Source organism: Phocoena sinus, chromosome 3 (assembly GCF_008692025.1).
Source record: "Phocoena sinus isolate mPhoSin1 chromosome 3, mPhoSin1.pri, whole genome shotgun sequence".
NCBI classification, from domain to species: domain Eukaryota; kingdom Metazoa; phylum Chordata; class Mammalia; order Artiodactyla; family Phocoenidae; genus Phocoena; species Phocoena sinus.
This window is the reverse complement of record NC_045765.1, coordinates 145,035,427-145,051,262: the sequence shown is the minus strand read 5'-3', so window position 1 is coordinate 145,051,262 and position 15,836 is coordinate 145,035,427. Positions and strand designations below refer to the sequence as shown.

Below are 15,836 nucleotides of genomic sequence, written 5' to 3'. Positions count from 1 at the left end.
GGGATTGCATTGAATCTGTAGCTTGCTTTGGGTAGAAGATTCATTTTCACAATGTTGATTAATCCAATCCAAGAACATGGTATATCTCTCCATCTATTTGTACCATCTTTAATTTCTTTCATCAGTGTCATATAATTTTCTGCATACAGGTCTTTTGTCTCCTTAGGTAGGTTTATTCCTAGATATTTTATTCTTTTTCTTGCGATGATAAATGGGAGTGTTTTCTTGATTTCACTTTCAGATTTTTCATCATTAGTGTATAGGAATGCCAGAGATTTCTGTGCATTAATTTTGTATCTGCTACTTTACCAAATTCATTGATTAGCTCTAGTAGTTTTCTGGTAGCATCTTTAGGATTCTCTATGTATAGTATCATGTCATCTGCAAACAGTGACAGCTTTACTTCTTCTTTTCTGATTTGGATTCCTTTTATTTCCTTTTCTTCTCTGATTGCTGTGGCTAAATCTTCCAAAACTGTGTTGAATAAGAGGGGTGAGAGTGGGCAACCTTGTCTTCTTCCTGATCTTAGTGGAAATGCTTTCAGTTTTTCACCATTGAGGATAATGTTGGCTGTAGGTTTGTCATATATGGCCTTTATTATGTTGAGGAAAGTTCCCTCTTGCCTACTTTCTGCAGGGTTTTTATCATAAATGGGTGTTGAATTTTGTCAGAAGCTTTCTCTGCATCTATTGAGATGATCCTATGGTTTTTCTCCTTCAATTTGTTAATATGGTGTATCACGTTGATTGATTTGCGTATATTGAAGAATCCTTGCATTCCTGGAATAAACCCCACTTGATCATGTTGTATGATCCGTTTAATGTGCTATTCGATTCTGTTTGCTAGTATTTTGTTGAGGATTTTTGCATCTAAGTTCATCAGTGATATTGGCCTGTAGTTTTCTTTCTTTGTGACATCCTTGTCTGGTTTTGGTATCAGGGTGATGGTGGCCTCGTAGAATGAGTTTGGGAGTGTTCCTCCTTCTGCTATATTTTGGAAGATTTTGAGAAGGATAGGTGTTAGCTCTCTTCTAAATGTTTGATGGAATTCACCTGTGAATCCATCTGGTCCTGGGCTTTTGTTTGTTGGAAGATTAAAATTTTAATCACAGTTTCAACTTCAGTGCTTGTGATTGGTCTGTTTATATTTTCTATTTCTTCCTGGTTCAGTCTCAGGAGGTTGTGCTTTCTAAGAATTTGTCCATTTCTTCCAGGTTGTCCATTTTATTGGCATATAGTTGCTTGTTGTAATCTCTTATGATCCTTTGTATTTCTGCAGTGTCAGTTGTTACTTCTTTTTCATTTCTAATTCTATTGATTTGAGTCTTCTCCCTTTTTTTCTTGATGAGTCTGGCTAATGGTTTATCAATTTTGTTTATCTTCTCAAGGAACCAACTTTTAGTTTTATTGAGCTGTGCTATTGTTTCCTTTATTTCTTTTTCATTTATTTCTGATTTGATTTTTATGATTTCTTTCCTTCTGCTAACTTTGGGGTTTTTCTATTGTTCTTTCTCTAATTGCTTTAGGTGCAAGGTTAGGTTGTTTTTTCGATATGTTTCCTGTTTCTTAAGGTAGGATTTTATTGCTATAAACTTCCCTCTTAGAACTGCTTTTGCAGCATCCCATAGATTTTGGGTCATCGTGTCTCCATTGTCATTTGTTTCTAGGTATTTTTTGATTTCCTCTTTGATTTCTTCAGTGATCACTTCGTTATTAAGTAGTGTATTGTTTAGCCTCCATGTGTTTGTATTTTCTACAGATCTTTTCCTGTAATTGATATCTAGTCTCATAGCGTTGTGGTCGGAAAAGATACTTGGTACAATTTCAATTTTCTTAAATTTACTAAGGCTTGATTTGTGACTCAAGATATGATCTATCCTGGAGAATGTTCCATGAGCACTAGAGAAAAATGTGTATTCTGTTGTTTTTGGATGGAATGTCCTATAAATATCAATTAAGTCCATCTTTTTTAGTGTGTCATTTAAAGCTTGCATTACCTTATCTATTTTCATTTTGGATCATCTGTCCATTGGTGAAAGTGGGGTGTTAAAATCCCCTATTGTGATTGTGTTACTGTCGATTTCCCCTTTTATGGCTGTTAGCGTTTGCCTTATGTATTCAGGTGCTCCTATGTTGGGTGCATAAATATTTACAATTGATATATCTTTTTCTTGGATTGATCCCTTGATCATTATGTAGTGTTCTTATTGTCTCTTGTAATAGTCTTTATTTTAAAGTCTATTTTGTCTGATATGAGAATTGCTACTCCAGCTTTCTTTTGATTTCCATTTGCATGGAATATCTTTTTCCATCCCCTCACTTTCAATCTGTATGTGTCTCTAGGTCTGAAGTGGGTCTCTTGTAGACAGCACATATGTGGGTCTTGTTTTTGTATCCATTCAGCCAGTCTATGTCTTTTGGTTGGAGCATTTAATCCATTTACATTTAAGGTAGTTATTGATATGTATGTTCCTATTATTTGGGTTTATTTTGCGAAGATTTTGGGTTATTGTTTTGGGTTTATTGGGTTTGGGTATTGTTTGGGTTTATTATTGTAAGTCTTTTCCTTCTCTTGTGTTTCCTACCTAGAGAAGTTGCTTTAGCATTTGTTGTAAAGCTGGCTTGGTGGTGCTGAATTCTCTTAACTCTTGGTTGTCTGTAAAGGTTTTAATTTCTCTGTTGAAACTGAATGAGATCCTTGCTGAGTAGAGAAATCTTGGTTGTAGGTTTTTCCCTTTCATCTCTTTAAATATGTCCTGCCACTCCCTTCTGGTTTGCAGTTTCTGCTGAAAAATCAGCTGTGAACCTTATGGGGATTCCCTTTTATGTTATTTGTTGCTTTTCTCTTGCTGCTTTTAATACTTTTTGTTTGTATTTAACTTTTTATAGTTTGATTAATATGTGTCTTGGTGTGTTTCTCCATGGATTTATCCTGTATAGGACTCTCTGCACTTCCTGGACTTCATTGACTATTTCCTTTCCCATATTAGGGAAGTTTTCAAGTATAATCTCCTCAAATATTTTCTCAGTTCCTTTTTTTTTTCTCTTCTTCTGGGACCTCTATAATTCGAATGTTAGTTTGTTTAATGTTGTCCCAGAGGTCTCTGAGACTGTCCTCAATTCTTTTCATTCTTTTTTCTTAATTCTGGTCTGTGATAGTTATTTCTCCTATTTTATCTTCTAGGTCACTTATCTGTTCTTCTGCCTCAGTTATTCTGCCCTTGATTCCTTCTAGAGAATTTTAAATTTCATTTATTGTGTTGTTCATCATTGTTTGTTTGCTCTTTAATTCTTCTAGGGCCTTGGTAAACGTGTCTTGTATTTTCTCCATTCTATTTCCAAGATATTGGATCACCTTTACTATCATTACTCTGAATTCTTTTTCAAGTAGACCGCCTATTTCCTCTTCATTTGTTTGGTCTGGTGGGTTTTTGCCTTGCTCCTTTATCTGCTGTGCATTTCTCTATCTTCTCATTTTGCTTAAGTTACTGTGTTTGGGGTCTCCTTTTCACAGGCTGCAGGTTCATCATTCCTGTTGTTTTTGGTGTCTGCCCTCAGTGGGTAAGGTTGGTGCAGTGGGTAGTGTAGGCTTCCTGGTGGAGGGGAGTGTGTGTGTGTCTGTGTTCTGGTGGATGAGGCTGGATCTTGTCTTTCTGGTGAGCAGGACCACGTCTGGTGGTGTGTTTTAGGGTGTCCATGAGCTTATTATGATTTTAGGCAGCTTGTTTGCTAATGCATTGGTTTGTGTTCCTGTCTTGGTAGTTGTTTGGCATGGGGTGTCCAGCACTGTAGCTTGCTGGTTGTTGAGTGGAGCTGGGTCTTAGCATTGAGATGGAGATCTCTGGGAGAGCTTTTGCCATGTGATATTACATGGAGCTGGGAGGCCTCTGGTGGACCAGTGTCCTGAACTCACCTCTCCCACCTCCTAGGCTCAGGCCTGACACCTGGCAGGAGCACCAAGACCCTGTCAACCATATGGCTCAGAAGAAAATGGAGAAAAAAAAGAAAGAAGGAAATAAAATGAAATTAAATTATTAGAATAAAAAATTATTAAAAATTAAAAAATTAAAAGTAATAAAAACAAAGAAAGACAGAAGAGAGCAACCAAATCAATAAACAAATCTAAAAAAAAACAAAAAACAAATCTACCAATGATAATAAGCTCTAAATACTGAACTAAGATATACATAAAACCAGAAACAAATTAGATGCAGAAAGCAAACCCCAAGTCTACAGTTGCTTCTAAAGTCCACCTCCTCAATTTGGGATGATTCGTTGTCTTTTCATGTATTCAACAGATACAGGGTACATCAAGTTGATTGTGGAGATTTAATCCGCTGCTCCTGAGGCTGCTGGGAGAGATTTCCCTTTCTCTTCTTTGTTCGCACAGCTCCCGGGGTTCAGCTTTGGATTTGGCCCCACCTCTGCGTGTAGGTCACTGGAGGGCGTCTGTTTTTCGCTCAGACAGGACGGGGTTAAAGGAGCAGCTGATTAGGGGGCTCTGGCTCACTCAGGCCGTGGGGTAGGGAGGGGTACGGAGTGTGGGGTGAGCCTGCGGCGGCAGAGGCCGGCGTGACGTTGCACCAGCCTGAGGCGCGCCGTGCGTTCTCCCAGGGAAGTTGTCCCTGGATCCCGGGACCCTGGCAGTGGCGGGTTGTACAGGCTCCCCAGAAGGGGGCTGTGGATAGTGACCTGTGCTCACACACAGGCTTCTTGGTGGCAGCGGCAGCAGCCTTAGCGTCTCATGCCCGTCTCTGGGGTCCACGCTTTTAGCCGCGGCTTGTGCCCGTCTCTGGGGTCCGCGCTTTTAGCCGCGGCTCGTGCCCGTCTCTGGAGCTCCTTTAAGCAGCACACTTAATCCCCTCTCCTCGCGCACCAGGAAACAAAGAGGGAAGAAAACGTCTCTTGCCTCTTCGGCAGCTCCAGACTTTTCCCCATACTCCCTCCTGGCTAGCCGTGGTGCACTAACCCCCTGCAGGCTGTGTTCACCACGCCAACCCCAGCCCTCTCCCAGCGCTCCGACCGAAGCCCGAGCCTCAGCTCCCAACCCCGCCCACCCCGGCGTGTGAGCAGACAAGCCTCTCAGGCTGGTGAGTGCTGGTCAGCCCCGATCCTCTGTGCGGGAATCTCTCCGCTTTGCCCACCGCACCCCTGTTGCTGCGCTCTCCTCCGTGGCTCCGAAGCTTCCCCCCTCCGCCACCTGCAGTCTTCGCCCGTCAGGGGGTTTCCTAGTGTGTGGAAACCTTTCCTCCTTCATGGCTCCCTCCCACTGGTGCAGGTCCAGTCCCTATTCTTTTGTCTCTGTTTTTTCTTTTGCCCTACCCAGGTACGTGGGGAGTTTCTTGCCTTTTGGGAAGTCTGAGGTGTTCTGCCAGAGGTCAGTGGGTGTTCTGTAGGAGTTGTTCCACGTGGTGTATTTGTGGGGCGGAAGGTGACCTCCGCGTCTTACTCTGCCATCTTGAAGTGCCCCCCTTAACTGAGGTTCTGAATCATGAACATGATCATTAGCCTGTTTATCGTATATTTTTCTGGCGTGAAAATCCCAGAATTTTAAGCATACTCACGGGTGGCAGTGACCAACACTGACAGTGACAATCCCAGAAAAGAAATCCAGGTATCTGTTTCCTTCATAATCAAAGAGCCACTCCATGTGCCCCTGGTGGAGCAACAAGGGCTCTGAGAAATAGGCCGTCAGCACAGGAGAAAGATGTTGCTTGTGGATCTCCAGGACTCGATTATAGGCAAGGGACTGTAGGTAGGCAAGATTTAAGCGTTGAACATCTTCCTTATCCCCACATTGCTTACAACATCACTAGCAGGTCCGTATAGCAGTGCCTGGCCTCCCACCACCCCGGCACGGGGCTGCTGCTATTTGCCCAGTGACCTCCTTGAGGGACAGACACTCAGGTCCTTCCTCTCAAGTGGAGGAAATTATTCATGTAGCCCTTTAATTCCTTTCTAGATCAAACATGGAGAAGGGGGATGGAATTTTCTACCTCTCAATGGAAAGCCTTGGCTTTGAGTTAATTCTAGCTGTGAAAAAAAGTAAAAGACTTCGGAAGTAAATCTCTGAAATAATGTGTTTTTTTTTTTTTTTTTTTTTTTGAGAATAAAAGAATGGGGCTTCCCTGGTGGCACAGTTGTTAGGAGTCCGCCTGCCAGTGCAGGGGACACGGGTTCGTGCCCCGGTCCGGGAGGATCCCACATGCCGCGGAGCGGCTGGGCCCGTGAGCCATGGCCGCTGAGCCTGCGCGTCCGGAGCCTGTGCTCCGCAACGGGAGAGGCCACAACAGTGAGAGGCCCGCGTACCGCAAAAAAAAAAAAGAATGAAGTGCTTGTGGTGTTTATGTCTTTAATTACAAAGCCTCTGTCCTATAGTTCTCTTCTCTGTGGGTGCCTCCTGACTCTATTAATTCTACAATTTCTAACTTATGAATATCATGTAGGATGAAGGGGCGTTGGGGAGAGAGGGAGACAGAGACAGAGAGAGAGGGAGAGAGAGAATGAGTCCAATATTTATTAGCCTGAGAGCAAAATGATAACTTTATATTTTTTGGTGGAGGACTCAGGAAGGTCAGATTATGCATTGACATATGAGATAGAATAAAACGTGAGCCTTCACATTTGTGATCTATGTATTTCTTTGTGTGTGTACATCTATGCCTACATCCCTGTGATACATATATTGCCATGGACAGTCTCTTCCTTGTACTCTCTGTCTGCTTCTGTTTTGTCTCTCCATCTCTGCCTCTGTCTGTCTCTGTCTCACACACACACCAACACCTGCAATGCCACTGAATGGGGTAAGAGAGTCCAGATGCTCCCAGTGACTTGACGGATAGGACATCTGAGACGGATGGCTCAGTGGCAGGCAGGACCGTCTGTGGGTCCTTCTTGAGGAAGCAACTACTTGAGGCCTCCCAGGAAGAACCACCTCGCTGGGGTATTCCTAAAGCTCTTACTCTCACCTGGTATCTTTCAGGTGTGAAGTCACACGGAGGCATGCTGGGCTTTGTATGAAGACCGAGCTTTGTTACAGATGTCCAGAAAGCACCTACTGAAAGTGAAGTGTTAGTGTCCTCAGCTAAACATCACACAGGCACGTTCGTAAGAATCATCTATAGTTACTTGAATCAAAGTCCTGATGCACTTTTATTTCTTATTTAAATCAGCCTTTGGATTTAAAACTGAGGTTTTTTTGTTTTGTTTTGTTTTTTTTTTTTTTTACAGCTCAGAAAGAGTTTTACTCACAAGGCAGCCAAGCGAGGAGACTGGAGGACAAGTCTCAGAACTGCCTCCCCAGTTGGGATATTTATGGAATAAGCAGGGTGGTCTTAGATGTGGGGAAAGGTAATCGGAGGTAGGGAAGAAGGTGAGGTAATTGGTGCTCTGCGCAGGTGCATCTCGGTTACGAAGTCTGCATATTCAAAACGGAGGCGCCGAGCGGCACGGATGGTGGAGTTTCCCAGCCTCTGACGTCACCAGGCCAGCGAGCGCAGGCCCCAAACTGAGGTATCTCAATAATGAATTTTCTTAAACCACAAGGTCCTACTGTACTGCACAGAGAACTATATTCAATATCCTGTGATAAACCATAATGAAAAAGAATATGTAAAAGAATGTATGTGTATAACTGAGTCACTGCTATAGAGCAGAAATTAACACAACATTGTAAATCAACTATGCTTCAATAAAATTTAAAATTAAAATTAAAAAGTAATGAATTTTCTGGAGAAAAAAAGAGAGCTCCTCTCAAATCTAGTCAGGAAAGGCACAGAGGATACTGGGGGAAGTCATGGTTTCTCCCACCTTGGTCCCTCACAAGCTTGAGAAGTTCCTCCCTCTGCTGCCTGTATGGATTGTAATTCTCTGTTCAGTTCAAACTTCTGCCAGGGCCGGGGGTTGCAGGAGTCCATTCTCTGTCAATAGAGGTGCTTTCTAAGCTTTGACCTTCCTAGTCCCTGAATCCTAGTGCCTAGCCCAGTTCCCAGTACCGGGTTGGCTCCAATAAACAAAGAACAAATGGCTTTTGACTATTCTTGTAGAGCATGAGGAGAGAGAGGTGCTAGGCCATGTGCTATGATAATAAATACATGCAAGGAGATCTGGAAGACAAAACCTTCCTGTAAAACACAACTTGAAGTCCGTGACAACACAAGACCGTGGCAAAGAAAAGATAAGCTGAGCCAGAGGAATCATTAAATATTTGGAGCTAGAAGGAAGTTTAGATTTTTTTTTTGCGGGGGGGGGGGGTGTCAAAATGCTCATTTTATAGATGTAGAAACCAGCCTAAAGTGGTAAATTAATTTGTTTAAGATCACCAAGCTAGTTAGCTGCAGAACAAGAACAAAACTCCCAGTTTCTGACTCCCAGCCTGGTACCGTTTCGCTCATTCACTGGCCACCTCCATCCTCCCCTGCCAGCGCAGATTTTGACCCCTTTATAGCAGTGGGATGGAATAATAGAATCAGAGGACATCGGGGCTGGAAGAGACATCTAGAAACCTTATAAGTACTCTTAGAAAAGAATGCTGCTAATTTTGAGGATTCAAGGTCAGTATCGAGAAAATTTTACAGGAGAACTGAGAAATGATGTCTCTTGTTCAGCATGAAGGTTTGAATCCATGGATGTAATGTTGGTGTTTTGTGTGGCTATAAAGTCACCCTCCTGAGAAACACAATGAACAATTGTGTTTTTAAATGAATCTGGAAAGTAATGACACTGACTCTCTTTCTTTCAGAGAAAACGCATCCACTTTTCTGCTCTAAATAATCACAAATGTCGTTCATTTGCTTACTTTAAAAGCAAGTGGCTTTTGGCTATCCATACATAGAAATGACCCAAAAAATAATAGCTAAGTTTTCTGAGAATTCCACATTTTCAAAAGCTTTTCATTGTGTCTCTCTACATTAGTTACTGTTCTGATATGGGGAAAAAAATTCTGAGTGTTCTAAGAATTCGAATTCTCTTCACTCCCGCAGTCTCATTTTCCTTTCTGCAAAATTGGAGTTACCCATTGAGGAGGCTGAAAGGTCTCTTGACTCCAAAGTTACAGGAAATTAGGAAAGTAGTCTGGAGGGGGAAGAAAGAGAGTTGGAAAAATTTGATAAAGAAAAGCTTGAATTTTAAATGGTCAAGTTAGGTATACTCATTCATTCATTTGTTTGTTCACCAAACTGATAGGAATATGATGGCTGAATGAGTGCTCAAAATGAAATACATAAAATTCTGCTCTCAGGAAGGATGGAAGGAAGGAAGATTAGCAAGCAAGTAGGAAAAATAATAAGTCAGTAAGTGAAATAAGTCTCGATTACATCTCACACTTGTATGTGGAATCCAAAAAATGAAACAAATGAATGACTATAACAAAACAGAAACAGACTCACAGATGTAGAGAACAAACTAGTGGTTACCAGTGGGGAGAGGAATCAGGGGGAGGGGCAAGGTAGGGGTAGGGGATGAAGAGGTACAACTACTATCTATAAAATAAATAAGGTACAAGGATATATTGTAGAGCACAGGGCATAAAGCCAGTATTTCATAATAACTTTAAATGGAGTATATCTATACAAATATTGAATCGCTATGTATTGTCAGTCAACTGTACTTTGATAAAAAAAGGAAAAAAGTCTACACAACATCTTCAAACAGCTGAAAACCTGTCTCGCTAAATAATCCAAACTCAAACATAACAGTACATATAATAGTTGATTGACAAAAAGACAGAAAATGCTTCTGTTTTCATTATTTGCTGGAAGAAATTCAAACCTAAACATGTTGATGGTCGCCTGCATTCTTTATTCAAAATAGCCTATGCTTTGAGGATGACATAGAGTTGAGGGTTGATAAAGCTTCTCTTGGGCTCCTGGAAATTGTGTGTGCGTGTGTGTGCACCTGGCTGTTTGCACGCCTGGGGCCCGGGAGGGTGGGGCTAGTGGTGGTGGGGAGAAGGCAGCACCAAGGGGGTCGGGGAAGGGAGAACTGAAATATGGGTTCATAAAACTGAGTCCCACGTCTATTTCAGCATAGAAATTTTTTGGTCTCTCTTTTATCATTTTGGCTGGTCTGATGCTGCCTTTTTAAGCCTGATGCTGAACATGGATGACAGCTAATGATTTTCATTAAATTCATCAACTTTCACTCAATTCATTTGAACAACTCAAGACATTTAAAGGTGGCATTTGGTGTGGGGAGGGGGAGGAATAAATTAGGAGCATAGGATTAATAGATACACATCACTATATATAAAACAGCTAAACAACAGGGATTTACTATATAGCACAGGGAACTGTATTCAATATCTTGTAATAATCTATAATGGAAAGGAATCTGAAAAAAAGATACATGTATAATTGAATCACCCTGCTGTACACCTGAAACTTATACAATATTGTAAACCAACTCTACTTCAAATAAAATGATGGTTTGGTTTGGTGACCACCACCACTCTTGCCAAGTGGGTAACTAGGTTTAATTTTCCGGCTGCCTAATTGTCACCAACAGAGTTCCACAACAGACAAGTCACCTTCGCTCTGTGTTCTTTCCCCCCAAATCATAGTATCAAAAAGTGAAAACCTGTTGGGTAAGGTAAGTGAGAGAAATCCGTTTCTGTAGACATTTGAAAATTCTAGGGGAAATTCTCTTTGTAATGACGAAGATTTTTCTAATATCCACAACCAGCTTTCAACACAGGGTGGGTATTTATTAAGAGCCTGTGACTCTTTCAAATAAAAAAAGGGTTATAAAATATTTGAAAATACACAATGGGCATACCTGGTAGAACATTAAGGGGATTTATTAAAGTGCTAACGATGCCTTATTTCTGCATAGAATATTAGGTCACTTAAAAAAGCTTGTCACTTTGGGTATCTCATCTGATACACGGGCTAGCCAGCGAGTTAGGAGAAGAAGATTTTATCACTCACCTTAGAGCTGAGGCCGTGATTAAACGTGAGGTGTTCGCAGTTTTGAGACCCACCCTCACCCCCCATGGGGCTGAGGGCCTGAGACCCCTCCTTTCTCCCTTCATAAACTGCCCCACAGTCTGCAGGAAGTTACGGAGGGTGCTCACCCTTGATTGAACTGTGTGCTCTAAGTGACCGGATAATAACACCAGCTGCCTGTCTCCCGCCAGGGAAGCCAAGGGAAGGGCGTGAGACCTCTGAAGGTCTCACGTCTGAATCGGATGTCCCTGCTTCTGGATCTGAAGTCTTGAGCAAAGGACCTGGATGGAGGGAGTAGCTGGAGGTCCTCATTAGAGCCATGATGTGCTTCCGAGGCTGTTCCTGTATGGAGTTCCTGCTGTTTCCATGGGGCTTTCCCTGGTATCTTTGCAAGTCCAGTCCTGCCCACCTCCTCACCTTCCTATTGATTCTTATAGCCCCTCCCACCTTCCCTCTGTATCCTTCCAATAAATGTCCTTTGCCCTAAGTAAACCAGGGCCAATTGCCATTGTTCACCAGCAAGAGCTCTGCCTGATTCCCAGGCTGGTGGCGCCATCCATCCTTTGGTACTTTTGGGAGCAGGCCTTCTCTGAGCCCCTCCTGGTCCTCTGCTGGGCTTAGGTCAGTCCGCAGATGGCAGCAACGATGGCCTGGAGGAGCAGGCGGGACACCTACCCTTAGGGCTAATTTGAATGTTTTTCTTAGAAAAGGCTTTGCAGGAGGCTTGGGATGTTTCTCAGGTGGAAATGGGTGTTATTTGCAATCCACTTGCTCTCCTGTGCACCCCTCCTTGTGGGAGAGAAGGCAGGTGATAGCACCATGGTATGTTTGAGCATATACCCCACCTGCCTAGACGTGTTATAAATTTAATAATCTTTAGCTAATTAGTAAGAAAAAAGGCATGGCTGAGATATTTTCTCCATTCTTTTATCCTGAAAGCAAATTGCCTCTGTAACTTTGTGGACATAGTCAGCCTAAAGTGATTGTGTCTATCAAACAGAGGTAAGGCTGAACATTGTATGCACACATACATCACATAATATACATGCAGGTGTTCTACAAGGATTGTGACATACTCTGATTTTTGGCTGCACCATGTGGCATGTGGGATCTCACTTCCCCAACCAGGGATTGAACCCTCGCCCCCCGCAGTGGAAGCTCAGAGTCCTAACCACTGGACTGCCAGGGAAGTCCTGTGACACATTTTTATTTGTGCATATCTGACAGCTTTCAACACCAGGTGATCTTCCTGTCTAACGTGGCCCCTGCCTCCCCCTCCACCCATTTTAGTTTTCTATTGCCTCACCATGATTTGGTTTGATTTACAGCATGTATCTCGACTGGATTTCATCTTTTACATATTTACCTGTTTATCTGTTTATGCTCAGTCTCCCCCACTGGGATACGTAAGGGCTGAGATTTTGTTTTGCTCAGGTGTGTGGTAGGTGCTCACATACTTATTGCCTAATGTCTATTTGCACCCCACAGATTCTTAAGAAGGGTGTGTTCAATGAGTGTGTGTTTGGATGAACAAGCAAGCAGGCAGGTATTTAGGACTAGCAGGTAAGAAAGTAGAAGCCAAGTCCCAAAGGTTTTGGAAAGACCAGGTAAAAAGTATGACATCCATGTCTACGTGTGCTGGGTTTGCAAGATTACTTTTCCCCCGTAGTGTCCTTGGTGGAGCCACGTGAAGAGGTCCTCAGTGAGCTGATCAAGATCTCTAGGCACCGAGCCTTACCTGCCATTTCCCGTCCCCTGCTCCCACCATCAGCCCAGCTCCACAACCCTCAGGGCAGGGGTGGGAAAGGGGAAGAGGCAGCAGAGAGGGCATTTCCTCTTACTTTGTCAACAACCGGTACTTTTAGGGTAGCGTCCTCTTTACTGAGCATAAGACTCTGGGTATAATTCTAGCTCCTTCTCAGGAAATGCTGGAGTTAAATAGTGTTCTGGCGAAAGACCCATGAATGAGGGAAAAGACAAATCCAAAAGGGTGGGTAAGAAAGGGCCTGGTGGAATCGCTCTGACTTTGGAGCCAGACAGGCCTGGCTTTGAACCCCAAGTTGTCACTTCTATGTTTCTGCCTTTGACCAAATTTCTTAATTATCCTTTATTTTTCTGTCTCCTCATCTGTGAAATGGGATAATAGTACTCCCTAAGAAGTTTGGTTGAAGATGAGAGGAGATAATGCATTTAAAGCATCAGATATGTATTACGTTTCAAAGAATTGCAATTGTTAAGGGGGAAAAAAGCAAATGGAAGAGGAAGGAAGGAGATAGGAAAAGGAAAGATGAGGAGAGAATGAAGATAAAATTCATCATGATGGGCAATGGAAAAGGGTCCCTGTGTTTGTTTGGGGCCTGTGGGGCACAGGGTCCCACTATGACACCTCAGTGTGCAAACGCCTACTTACGCTCGAGTTTACAGCAGGGAAATTGGTGAGGAGTTGGTAGGCTCCTAGTGAAACAAGATAGATGTGAAAAATCAGAAACACAAAGGCACATGAAGCCACCACCAGACCTGGCTACCCCGGGTCTGTTCCTGCTGGAGAAAGAGGAGAGTCTGAGGGGAAGAAGAGGACTCAGGGTTTAGACCTGGCTTCAGTGACTTTGGGTAAATGACTACACTTCTCTGAGGCTGTTTCCTTGTTAGTAACTGAGGGGGTGGTACCACTTTCCGGAGGCCTGGCGGAAATTTGTGTAGATGCTTTATGTTTTTTAAAACAGTTATCCTCAAGCATCTGTACACTACAGTTAATACTTTATTATTTTGAATTGCTTTCTTTTTCTTTCTTCTTTATGTTACCGTGACTGTTTTTGTTTTGAAATTGTGTATAGTCAGGTTTTATTATCCATGAATTTCATTTCGGGACAAAAGGAAGCATTAGAAAATATTGGACAGGAGAAGGGGGCACTGGGTCTGACAAGGTGAGGTCTAGTTCACAGGTCTTAGTGGACTTGTCTCTAAGACCCTATCCGGGTCTAACATTCCAGAATTCCTGAGCTCAGCCCTTCCCCTCTCGCTGACCCTCTGCTGACCCACGTCCCTCTGGTTTCCACTCACCTTTGGGGGAAGGGCATGCCTTGGGAGTCCTGGGAGTTGAGGTCTCCAGGTACAAAGCTCTCAGCAAATGTCTCCAGGCTAGAGTCATCTCTCCCAGTCAGGGAGCAAATCCCCGTGGAAGCAGGTCTGAGGAAGGGCTCCACTGCTCACTGACCAGCTGGACTTTGAGATTAGGACGGAAGGGGAGGAGCTAACCGAGGGGTTCCTGCCTCCACTTCCAGCGGGTGCCAAGGAGAGAGAAAGAGAAAGCTGGTGGGAGAGAGGGAAGGAGGGAGGGAGGGAGGGAGAGAGAAAAGAGAAAGCAGGCAGGCAAGCAAAGCAAGGGGTCTTCTGGCTATTTTGCTAGTTTTATATCCCATCGGGGCCTCATCAGGATGAGAGTTTCTCTGCGGAAGGGTGGTGATGGGCCTGGGGGAAGGGTCAGGATATAGTTGCAGGGGTCAGAGACTTAGAAAGGAGAGGAGAGAAAAAGAGAGAGAGAAGGAAGATATCCGTGGATTAAATGGGTAAAGACACTGGTTTTCGTACTGGGGGTCTTGAAGGAAGACAAGAGGCATAATGGGGAAGGAGGTAGTCCACAGGAAAGGAGAAGGGCACCAGAAAGCTAGGGACGGCTCTGGACAGCTCCGTATCCCCTTAGGTATCTGAATAGGGCAAGAAGGTGAGAGCTGAGGAGTTAGGGTGCTTTATTTTTATTACGTTTTAATTTCTTAAATTCCCATTTTTCACTCCTGACTCCCCTGCACCCCTAATCTCCATAAACAACTATTTTGTGTATTTAATATATACCTTTTTGTTGAGATGTATTCTTGTAAAATGTTTATTGTTTGGGGTGAATGCATTTTTTAAAAAAAATTATTTATTTTTGGCCGTGTTAGGTCTTTGTTGCTGCATGCGGGCTTTCTCTAGTTGCGGCGAGCGGTGGCTACTCTTCATTGCGGTGCGCGGGCTGCTCATTGCAGTGGCTTCTCTTGTTGCAGAGCACAGGCTCTAGGTGCGCAGGCTCAGTAGTTGTGGCTAGTGGGCTCTAGAGTGCAGGCTCAGTAGTTGTGGTGCGTGGGCTTCGTTGCTCCACTGCACGTGGGATCCTTACGGGATCGAACCCGTGTCCCCTGCATTGGCAGGCAGATTCTTAACCACTTCGCCACCATGGAAGTCCTATGCCTTTTTAGTTTATGTCAATAGGTGTGCTTTTTTTTTTTTTTTCACTCAGAACCATGTTTTAAAAATCCATCCAGGTTGCTGTGAGTAGATCTCTTCCAGGTTTCCAGCTGCTCTGGACTGGGTGTCCATGTGCCTTTGCAAGGCAGTGCCTAAGAAGGGAGAGTGACAAGGGCAGTAGGAGCTGGGAGGGTGAGGGGGTGTTGGGTTGATAACTGGCTCCCATCCACAGAGGGCAAGGAAGAGCTAGGCCTCTCCACAGTGGTAGGTGGCAGATTTAATAAACAGGGGAACTTATGAGGCCTTGTCTTGGGAGAGTAGGTCTCTGCATCTGCCCACTGGAATCTTAAAATTTTATATAGAGGCCTTAATTGGGTTCAGTAACGTACACCGTCCAGTCATGTACACATTACTCTCTCAAGGCTGCATCCTTGGACCAGCTCTCACTGTGCGAATGATGGGAAGAATGTATATTCCAAGGACAGAGGAGGGGGTGAGAGCCTCTGAGTGCGTGGATCCAGCTCGCAGGTCAGCCAGTGGTCACGTCCTCTCAACTTTCTCCTCCAGCAGGGTGGGACTGGGGGAACAGCATACAGGGTGGACGTCTTGTATCACCTTGCACAGGGGACAACTGGCTTGGCCACATCCCCCACATCTGGGAAATAACCTTTTA

At 43.6% G+C, this 15,836-nt stretch overlaps 1 protein-coding gene across 1 annotated transcript in view; it reads right to left on the bottom strand.

Moving 5' to 3' along the window:
• AGXT2 (alanine--glyoxylate aminotransferase 2) overlaps positions 1–14,111 on the bottom strand; it is a 46,118-nt gene extending 32,007 nt beyond the window's left edge. Inside the window, 3 exon segments of the mRNA XM_032627152.1 lie at positions 5,564–5,748; positions 6,968–7,053; positions 14,003–14,111. Coding sequence (XP_032483043.1) covers positions 5,564–5,748; positions 6,968–7,053; positions 14,003–14,090 — 359 coding nt within the window. The 5' untranslated portion in view covers positions 14,091–14,111.
• Between the last annotated feature and the right edge of the window lie 1,725 nt (positions 14,112–15,836).